General features: G+C 41.4%; 1 protein-coding gene across 3 annotated transcripts; it reads right to left on the minus strand.

Annotated features, from left to right (window-relative positions):
* Positions 1-69: 69 nt before the first annotated feature.
* Positions 70-8664, minus strand: LOC130204908 (transmembrane protein 268). 3 transcript variants are annotated; one of them, XR_008833867.1, is made up of 10 exons: positions 8349-8664; positions 6109-6241; positions 4779-4873; positions 4545-4652; positions 3509-3655; positions 3248-3358; positions 2221-2310; positions 1781-1999; positions 1441-1568; positions 1220-1307 (listed from the first exon to the last, which is right to left on the minus strand). XR_008833867.1 is itself a non-coding variant. In XM_056431951.1 (9 exons), exons 1-9 carry the CDS (start codon positions 8352-8354, stop codon positions 1140-1142), a joined length of 1077 nt encoding a protein of 358 aa, XP_056287926.1. In that variant the 5' UTR covers positions 8355-8538; the 3' UTR covers positions 70-1139. The 3 variants fall into 3 exon arrangements, 2 of the variants coding, with proteins under 2 accessions (XP_056287926.1, XP_056288014.1); XM_056431951.1 differs by lacking the exon at positions 1441-1568 and having other exon boundaries at positions 70-1307; positions 8349-8538; XM_056432039.1 differs by having other exon boundaries at positions 1215-1568.
* Positions 8665-11239: the final 2575 nt, after the last annotated feature.

The following is an 11239-nucleotide window of genomic DNA, read 5'->3' on the forward strand; positions in this document are numbered from 1 at the left end:
ACACACACACATGCATAAAGACATCTAATCCACCTACACACAATAACAGAACAACAAACACACTCTGGCTCGACTGCTGTGGCTGACATTTATGGTAATATATCAAGCAAAGGATTCATGGTAACCTGCTTTCAGCATCATTGCACAGCTGCATCATGGGAAGTCTCTTTCGCTTCATGCTTCCATCGTTATGGCAGACATATTAGTGCAATCAAAGTTCAGTGGAAGAATATTGAAATGTTCTCAAATGATGTTCCTAATTGCAATGTTAGGTACTTTACTTGAACATTTTCAAATTTATATTACGTCATACTTCCAAATGTTGTCCTATTTACTTTGCAGGTTTGGATTCGACACACAAAACGTGATCCGTCCATAAAATACAATGCATCGTTACAGAATAATAATAATAAGTTGGCGATAATCACTTTAACTCCAGCAACTTAAACATGAAATCAAATAAAAAATATCAACAAATATAAATCCAAGAATATAAAATACAGTAATATAGAACTGAGATCCTTCTCATTCGGCTGCAGAGTGCTTTTTCTTTTTATGCTTTAAGTATTTTGAACATTATGACATTGCATTTTAATTTTAGAACATGTGAATACCTCTTACACGACTGTCAAACTCCTACTAAGTAAAAGGAAAGAAGTTTTGTGAGCCAAATCTACTTAAAGAATCAGAAGTAAAAGTACTGGTCTACATAGGCAGGACTAGACACTGACCTTTTGTAAAAGGTCACAAGCCAAAAAAGATATAAAAGCACTAGTTTACTATTTATGTGTTGTATTTTATACAATTACCAACATTTTGTAAACGTTAAATCCTAATAGCTTACAGTAACTAAGGCCATGTTGCAAGTGCAAATAGAGTTTACAGCAGGTGGATCAGACCTGCAGCGTTTGGCACGGTGCAGAAAGAGAGAACGAGCTGGCGTGAACACAGCGGCACCGGACTCACAGAACCCTGAGTGTGAAGCTCCAAAACGCTCCCTGATTGAATCAAAACAACATGCCGCTCCAGAGGAAATGCTCTCACATGTCAGTTTGTTTGCTCAAGGGCATGCGTGGAAGGCAAAAGTCTTGAAGACTGTAGTTTACAAGTTCAAAGTTCCTGGTTTGACTCTGGTTCTGTTATCGAAGGATCTTATTGTTGATGTACTGGCAGAGGCAGAGGTGGGCGTCGGAGCAGTGGTTCCTCCGAGGGTCCGGCCGGTAGTTTGAGGCTCCTGACAGCCTCTCGGACACCAGCAGCCTCACGTAAGCGGCGCTGTAGGTCATCAGAAGCTGGTAGGCTTTAGCCTGCAAAGAGGTACGTTAAAACTCAGGAGTCATAGCAACCGGCTGTCACCCTGAGACACAAGAGAGTAGGTGGTGGTGGCAGTGAAACCACGTCACTAGAAATAAAGGTGCAAAAGGAGGAAACTTTACTCACTCACACGTAGAGGAGCAGGACGATGTGGAGTTTTAAAAAGTATTTTTGGAATGACACTTCCTTATTTCTTTCTCTTTGATCCAATTAACCAATCAGAACACATCATAAGTGGGCATTTGAATGAAGCCCTATAAAGGTTGAAACCTGTCTGATTATTAGTTGCTTAGTTACAAACCATCTACCTGATAGATGATTTGTCAAATAAAAACTCCACTTTACAAACACTGTATTTTGTAGTATATTTCTATTCTGCTGTGTCATAATGAAACAATAGCACGGCTCTCATATAAATTCCCTCTGTGTGGGAATCGAGTCGACTGGCAGCATCATCTCTCCTCACCTGGGCAGGTAACGACGCATCAGGGATGAGGCTGTATTTGGTGCTGACTCTGGCGCCCTCCCACTGGCTGGATGAGGTACTGCAGCCAGTGTCCTCGTGTCTCAGCAGAGGCCTCTGTTCACTGGAGTCCTGCTCCGCATCGGACCCGCCAAGCTCGGGGTCAACAGCCGCGTCCTCGGTCACAAGAACGAGATGCGACATGTTCCTCTTCATTTTGTTCTGTGAGACATTGTTGGTTTTAAACTTTCTCCACGCCGCGAAATGTGGAAGCCAACGAAATGTGATACTGTCCTTCAAGGGCTGAGCTTCTGTTTGCCAGATGATATAGAAATATGCATCCTTTCAGAAGCAGCTAGAAATGTGTGTCTATTGATTTTTAAAAAGCGATTGAGCAGGAGAACCAACAGGGGGACAGATGTCGGCCGACTCGACTCACTCACCTGGGTGTCGTCCTCCACAGAGCTTCGCTCCTCTAAAGTTTCAGTCAGCGCCCTCAGACAGCGAGACATGTCCCAAAACACAAAGTACAGCTGCAGACAGACGAGTACAAAGCATCAGTGGCTGCCGACGCAATAGTATTCATGTTGGTTGTTCATTATTGATGTACTGAATAACCACCCACATCCCACAGTTACTGATGACATGAACTCTTTACACCCACACCTTCTGTTCAGCTTTTATTTGCAGTGTTCAAATTACTCTCTTTGTTATTTGATTACTGACCTCCAAATGTCTGCTTCCACTCTGGGTATAAATTATACTACTTTTTATGGAGAATAGACCTATTCACTCACATTTTTGTTCTGTTTGTCCTGAAACAGACAGACAGACAGAAAGACAGACAGACAGACAGACAAACACACAGACAGACAGAGAGGCAGACAGACAGACAGACAGACAGGCAGACAGACATACAGACAGACAGAGAGGCAGACAGACATACAGATAGACAGACAGACAGACAGGCAGACAGACATACAGGCAGACAGACAGACAAACACACAGACAGAGAGGCAGACAGACAGACAGAAAGACAGACAGACAGACATACAGATAGACAGACAGACAGACATACAGACAGACAGACAGAAAGACAGAGAGACAGACAGACAAACACACAGACAGACAGAGAGGCAGACAGACATACAGATAGATAGACAGACAGACAGGCAGACATACAGACAGAAGGACATACAGAAATACAGACAGACAGACAGGCAGACAGACAGACAGATAGACAGACAGACAGGCAGGCAGACAGACATACAGATAGACAGACAGACAGGCAGGCAGACAGACAGGCAGGCAGGCAGACAGACAGACATGCAGACCTGCAGACACACAGATATTCCTTTATAAAATAAAGAAAGTTAAAGAATGGTTTTCTATGTCTTTTAGCCTCATACGGTGTGTCTGCCGTGTCATGGTTGTGTTGCACATGTGTGGACCTGATGTCATGAGAACTACCTGCATGTTTCCAGTGCAGGACTGCACCCAGTCGGCCACGGCCACCAGCAGCTGGTGTTTCACCAACCTCTCGTTCACCTGGATTAACCGAACGTCCACGTTCATGTTGATCTAAAACAGAAACGGAAGAAAGGTGTTCGAGAATCATTTATTTCACATTTTTGTTTTTTTATGTAATTGAAGAAATTCAAGGTTCAAAAGGAGGATGTATGATCGTTAAAATGAAAATGTCAGCATTACTATAAACTCGTTTGACCTTACCTCCTTGTTACTGTGGTGGAGGACGAAGATGATGGCAGTGGTGAGGAAGATGGAGACCATGCTGACAGAGAGGCAGAGGACCCAGTTGTCCCTGACCAGGTTGTGGAGTGTGGAGAACACAGCGCACCACACCACCACATACAGCACCTGGTGGAGGGAGGAGTATTAACGTGGAAATACTAAAAGCATCAAATATTCTATCAGCAACTTGCAACTAGCATTTAAGAAACTGTTCTTCATTTTGAAAAATATGCATATTATTTTATTACATATGATTAGCTGGCCCAAACTGCAGCATAAAAGCTAAAATAACAAACTTTAACCCTTGTGTTGCCTTCGGGTCATTTTGACCCGATTCAATATTTAACCCTCCTGTCGCCTTCGGGTCAATTTGACCCGATTCAATGTTTAATGTCGGTGTTCTTTCGGGAGTCAACAAACAAACATAAAGTACCTCACACTTAAACTTGGAAAACAATATTAATTCTAATAATTTTCTGGAGATTTTAATAGCTGGGGTCATATTGACCTCAAGGGTAAAATATGTTAGTAAATATAAAGGTAACAGGAGGGTTAAACATTGAATCGGGTCATATTGACCCGAAGGCGACAGGAGGGTGAAACATTGAATCGGGTCAAATTGACCCGAAGGCAACACAAGGGTTAAAACCAAACTGCAAAAAGTTTTACAAAAAATTAAAATGCAAAGGCCAAATATTAGAGGCAAGATAAACAGGAAACTGTATTCACTAATGAATTAGAAGTGTTGTTCAGGGACAGGGATTGGTATTGTCTTTGTTCGTCTATAAATAGTTGAAGCATGTTCTGTGTGACACTTAAAAAAATGTGTAAGGATGAATCAAAGAATATTTAATATGTTGTGAATTAAGAGGCTTCAGAGGTGCAGCTTGTTTTAGTCTTTGGACAGAGCCGTGCAAGTTCTTTCTTCTCCCTTTTCTTCCATCTTTAATGCTAAGCTAACTGCACCCTCGTGCTCCAGCTGTGGAGCAAAGCAACCTGTGGTTTCCAGACATACCGGTGCCAGTATGAAATGGAAGAGAGCGGAGTTCAAAACCAGGTATCTCCTGACTGAGGGAACGCCCAGAGCGGCCTGCAGCGGAGCCTCCATGTCTCGGACCGGAATCTGAGAAATAAAACAAATTAACAACCTCAATTAAACATGAATTTAACTAAAGATTTCTGAATGTTGCAGTTCCACAGTATGTCATCCTGTGTGTGCATGTGCGTGTGTGTGTGTGTGTGTGCTGACCTGAAAGCCATCATTCTCCAGTTTGGCACGGCATAGAGACAGATCAAAGCTCGGGTTAAGCATCGAACAGCTTGGCATCGCCACAACACACTGACCTGAGAGAGAGAGAGAGAGAGAGAGAGAATTGAGGTAAAAGCAATATAGCAGCAGTGGAAAGGCAGTCAAACACTCACCCATACCACAGAATGAGGGCAGTCAAATATAAATAACTACTCATTTCTCACTGACATAAAGTGGGTCAGTAAATGCAAACACATGCTGTACAACCAATTGTTGCTCACACCTACAAAATGTGACTTTAAATCCCAAACGTTGCATATATAACACGTATAATAGGCTCCATGTTGAGTAGTTAAAGCATCTCTCTGTTTGCTGGTATCTGTGTGAGCGTGACGTTACGGTGACTCCGAGGTGATAACGCTTCTCTCATGCGGTACTACATGACAGTCAGTAGGTCCAGTCATGAGGTAATCTAAAATAAGAGCGCTGTTGTACTTTAATGACACGAAGCACTGCGGCACAAAGGTCTACGGGGCAGCACAGCTGTAACAAGCTTTAGTGTAACAAGAATTTTAACTGGTGCATATATGTAATAACTAACTTGTTTTCCCCAAAACTATTCCAGGATGTTCTCAGGGTGAATGTGAAGGTCATAACGATGCAGTTAATAATTAATCTGATCTGATTTGACTATGTCTACAAAAGGGTTGCATTGATGAGTTAGTTTATTCGCCTTTTAATTAATATTAGGTACAAGCTCATTGATCCTGTCTACTGACAAGACCATCTGCAAATTAGCGATGAATGTTATGATGTTCCATTTGTGCAAAGCATCTATCAATAATAGTGGACTGGTGCATGTTTTGCATCGGCACAAGGAAAATAATCAGATATGTCCATGTAAAATGTTAAACAACAGGATGTAACACAGTTATAGCATTTAAACAAGTATTATACTGTTCTTTGTTGTTGTTAACCGTTGACTGTTTGCAATTTATTTATTACCTTATCACTTTATTACTATTATTTCACTCTATGTCGGACAAAAGAGACAAACGTATTTTATATTTTCTGTATGTTCAACATTGGAAAATTGACAATAAAGATAACTTTGAACTTTAAATTATAGACAACAACATCGTTTTTGCACAAATGTAACCCCATATAGATTTGTTGGCTGTCATAACGTTTAAATACTGAAGGATATATATATTTGTATTTGTAAACTAGCCCAGGTGAGACCTTCTGATCATCTCAAAAACATGAGAAAATGGAGAGTTTTTTGCAGCACAATTCACCGTATAAAAGGAATAAAGAAGCAGCTGTTTACCATTAGTCCAGTTGGGTCTGTCGGCCAGCTGTGGCTGAGCTTTGGTTTGTTTGATCTGCACATCCACCTGGCTCTCCTCCATCACGTGAGATACGCCACTCTTGTCCTCCATCATCTCAGAGGTAACCACATCCTAAATTTTTTTATAAAGTCAGATTAACTTCACCAACCCTGATAAGAGGACACCGTTATGGAAAAAAGAACATTTGAAAGTGTTTAGAATTTCTTCATGGGTCCTGAAACTTTCATTTCAAGTCTGAAAAAGAGAATCCAGCGACTTTGTATGACATGCATCACTTATCAATTCCATCAGAGACATCCAGGTCACAGAGAAGGGCTGCAGCAGAGGTTATGGAGTAAAAGCCTGTCTGCAGAAACCTAAAAGATCATGAAACCATGTCACTGTGACTCATACAGGAAGCCGACTACTAGATGATTAAGGATTCAGGAGGGATTTAGTGAGGCAGCATATTTCATCCTGTAGAATAAAGTAGGCTAGATATATACATTTGTTTATCTGTGTTTCCTAACACAATGATTCCCAACCAGAGGCCTCAGGGGTCACTGCAGCTGCTCGGCGATATGTGGGAACCTCAACTATTTACAATGGACGGAAAACTTTCTCGGGTTACATAAAATAATATGATCAATAATTAGCTAGAGTCAAAGGTAAGTATAAACAGTTGAAACAGTTAGCTTGTGTCAAAAGATACAGATAAGAAGTTCAAATAATTGACAGTAATAATAATGGTTGAAATGGTTGCAATTGCTTTAACTAATGGTTAAACAGTTAAAATGAGAGGTGGATCCCAATGGATCTCCTGTCCCTCAGGAGTCTAACTGTCAGCAGTGCAATGACGATTATACGGTATGAACAACACATTGGGACTGTACCCACTTTCAAAGAGGTACGTGTTAATTAACATCCAGTGTATACCTCATTCATGTAAACCATGAGCAATGGTAAGCTGACTTTAGGTCATGTGACTTGATCAAAGGTTGTGAAGTGCTGTTAATGGATGGCTCAGACTTGTCACACAGGGCAGTCTGCCGGGGAGTGTTGTTGTGTCTTTCTAAAACGCTCATCAAGTCCACCACAGCCTTTATAAAATAAAAAATAAAAAATAAAATGATTATTATCTCTGTTCAAAATGCACACAGATTATTTAGAGTCTGAGAACCTGCAGGAAACCAGATCAGTTCTGCTTTCATAGCTGCTGGCCTCAACTGCAACGGCTGTTCCTCTTTTATTGGATGGTTTCAGTTTTGAGGAGACGATTTAAGTGAATGAGCCTTTTAATGTTGCCCATATCTGCACTTGAATGTGCAGAATGTCATCTGTTATCACGTCAGTGTAACACAGTCAGTTATAGACGATGAAAGGTACAGTATATGTGACTCTGCACCTCCACAGCAGACTTCTTGTGATGAAACTAAAGACATGCTACTTATAGTCCACCCATCTGTCTCTGGGTCCGTTTCCTTCTCGCGCTCTCGCCTGTGACGGAGACACATTTCACCACTGAAGTGTGAAAACCTCAAGGCTGCAGTTGCGATATTACGCTGTCACCTCAGCCCTCTACCTCAGCCCTCTCTTCACGCAGGTCTCCTTTCGGCCTTAAGAACTCATTTTCACTTTCCTGCATGCAAATAAAGTCCCACTGACTGTGGACGCTGTATCGTTGCCTGTTTATTCTGGACCTGCTCAAGAGGAGAGAGCTAAATATATCACCAGATAATATTGTTGAGGCATGCAAGCAGAAGGCTGCGTTCAAACACAGGAAGCAGTATGTAACTACGAACAGATGTCTTGAGCTCATCAGTGAAACCCCAAATCTCTTATCTTAAGATTGCAACTTGTCTTCACGCCCATGTGTGTTGCGTGTAATGCTGAACCTAACGAATCATGTTGTGTTTGTGTATATTTAGGGGGCAGAGAAATAACATTTCCCAAGATCTTTTTTGTTCAACACATATTTACATTTTGAGCAGAGATGCTCAAAGTTTACAATAGTTCATCTCCAACATGTTTAATAGATATAAAAAGCTGTCATTGGACATACAGGTAAAGAAGATGGTGAAGACATGTCACATTGCTTTGGTTTTTAAATGTTAGATTAAAAACCCTGCGTTTTTCTGTGGTTATCCAACATGTTCCAGTTGATTAGTTCACCTCTAAGACTGTAACTAGCACAAATTAAACCAGAAGTCCATATCTCACACAATCAAGCACATCTTACCTGCATTTTAGATGAAAGGCCATCATGTCAACACAACTTTGATGAGTGTATTTCCTTCTGGGTCCACATAGATCCCTTGAAAGCAACTACTGTATTCCTGGTTGCGCCAACAGACCGTGGTGCATGTTACTTTCACCTCAAATGTTCCTCAGCAGAGTTTCGTCTCTCTCTCTCTCTCTATTTCTCTCTCTCTCTCTCTCTCTCTCTCTCACATGTGACTGAGATCATCAGGGCCTCATGACTACAGGCAGGCACGTGCACAGACATTTTGGCGGGCAGGTGCTCAAACTAAAAAAAGGGAACCCAATGGCAAAAAAAAACTCTGCCAGAGTTGAAGCGTCAGCAGCATTACACTGATGATGCAATACATCCTCGACCTGCGTCTCCTCTGGCAGCATCAGACCACATTTTCTTTATGAATAAAGATGAATTATTATATAGCAACAACAGTACAAGCGTTCTGATTGGCTAATGGGTCGTCATGCCAGCCACATATCGCCCTCCTCGCTGGTCTGATACGGATCCGTACTGCCCTTTGACGTCATTTTCAAAATGAGCGATATTGATAGACATCAACAGCCAAGAGCAGTGGTCCTCAAACTAAGGCCCGCGGGCCGCCTCCACATTTGGCCCGGCCCTCTGAACAAGAGAGGCCTTTTTTTTCAGTCTGGCCACGCAAATCCTAGACTAGCCCCTGTTAAATATAACAGAAGAATTATCTCTCTCTCTTCTCTCTCTCTCCGTCTCTCTATTCTCTAAAACATAACTAACGTCAGTAAACAGCTGGACGAGGCTTTGAAATCACGGATTTCGTGAGTTTTTGTTTGTTTATTTGTTTAGGAAACGTCGGACCAGTTGTGACGTCTTGTTTTCAGCAGCGTAATGTTGAGGTTGATTTATCAGAAACAACGTCAGGGGACAAACACGTCATGACCTGTGTGTCTGGTGCTGCGCGTCAGAGGAGAAGGAGGTGCAGCCGTTTGGTGGCGCTAGGAGCACTGCGCGAGCACTAAGTGGAGGAGGGAGGGGCGTGGCGCGGCGGGGGGGGGGGGGGGGTCGTGAGCGAAATTCTCACAACTCAAATAAATGCCCCGTTGGATATTGAAACACATTTGGGGGGAGTTGATGACAGAGCGAGTAACGTTTATTCTTAAATCCTGATGAATGAAAAAAGTGGGCTCCAGCAAAAAGGGCACTTTACTCATCCCGGGCAAAGGGGCTGGTGCTTGAGCACCACTAGTATGGAGGACTCAAAATGACTTAAGTATAAATAAATAAATGCATGAATAAATATAGGAATAAATAAATAAATGTATAAATACATAAATAAATGCTTAAATAAATGTATAAATAAATAAATAAATATAGGAATTAATCAATATAAGTTATAAATCAACAGGACATCATTAAATAAATATATCTCTACATTTCTGTATTTCTTCATTTATTTATTTATCTATTTACGTGTCCACACGTATTTCTTCATTTATTTATTTATTTATGTGTGACATTTACTGTCCGTATATTCAAATGAGCTGGGCGGTCCGAACCTCTGTCTAAAGCATGATTGGTCACAGGAGTGTGATGCACCTGGTGTGTTGTGCTCTACTACTTCTGCCTGGCACATGAAGCTGAAGTTGGCTCGCTCAGCTAACCGTTAGCAGAAGTTAGCCTAGACAGCTTTTTGACTTCAGCCCTTTATCAATTCCAAGTACACTGAGTACAGACTCGTGTTTTCTTGGACTCTGGTCTTGGGAGTCCAGACTCTCGAGGACGCAGGACGGTCTTTCTGGTCTTGTGACGTCACCACATCAACTGTTCTTGCTCATGAATTTACTCCAATTATTCACTGTAAAATACTTTACAGTGGAGTAGAATGTGTTGCGGTGTTCACTGTTGTTTGGTGTAGGCTACGAATAAACGGTAATAACTATACAACGTCTCGTAGCTTTCCTGACCCATTGTCGCTACAATATGAAGTTATGAATCTTAACCCTCAGTCAAATTGACGTAACGTTATCTTTTAATAAATAATAAACTCTTTGTGCTCTTTAGATCCTCCAAAACCTAATTATATCTCATGTTTAGCCGCTACGGAGACGTCAGAGCCAGCGGAGCATTTCAAAAAGTCCTGCCGAGATCAGGCTGCTCTCGGCGGCCACACAGCGCGCTGAGCGCCCGGCGCCCGGAGCTCACTGGTCCCGCGAGCAGGACCTCAAATCTCCGTCGCATATCCTTATTAGGCTGAATCTCGATAAACCGACCACAGATTTGATGCTTAAACTACTAACTTCTCGGCTGAAAACATCCTTAAATTACATTTCGTGACTCAACAACAGTAGTATTTAGAATGTACAGACAAGAATGCATAATAAACGCTGTTCGTCTACAGGTCCAAGTGCTAGGGATCGATTGCTTCTGTCTTGCTCTCCGACTTGACCAATCCTGTTCAACAATGAGGTTCGGACCGCCCAGCTCATTTGAATATATGGACACATAAATGTCACACATAAATAAATGAAGAAATACGCGTGGACACATAAATAGAGATATAAATAAATGAAGAAATGTAGAAATACATTTATTTAATGATGTCCTGTTGAGTTATAACTTATATTTATTAATTTCTGTATTTATTACATTTATTTAAGCATTTATTTATTTCTGTATTTATTTATACATTTATTTAAGCATTTATTTATTTATTCTTGTATTTATTCATGCATTTATTTATTTATTTATACTTAAGTCATTTTAAGTCCTCCATACACTAGGGCTCTACCTGTGCACGTGCCTGACTCCAGGAATGTGGGTTCTAGTTCACAGCTCAACACATTCAGCACTACAAATGTGCGATGCTATAATGAAGTAAGCCTCTTCAGACTTTTGGA

Source organism: Pseudoliparis swirei, chromosome 1 (genome assembly GCF_029220125.1).
Source record: "Pseudoliparis swirei isolate HS2019 ecotype Mariana Trench chromosome 1, NWPU_hadal_v1, whole genome shotgun sequence".
NCBI classification, from domain to species: Eukaryota; Metazoa; Chordata; class Actinopteri; order Perciformes; family Liparidae; genus Pseudoliparis; species Pseudoliparis swirei.

Coding starts and splice junctions, on each gene's coding strand:
- LOC130204908 (XM_056431951.1), bottom strand. Junction 3,359..3,508: donor TCCACCACAGTAACAAGGAG/GTAAGGTCAAAC, acceptor TTTCTGTTTTAG/ATCAACATGAACGTGGACGT. Junction 1,308..1,780: donor ATGCGTCGTTACCTGCCCAG/GTGAGGAGAGAT, acceptor ACCTCTTTGCAG/GCTAAAGCCTACCAGCTTCT.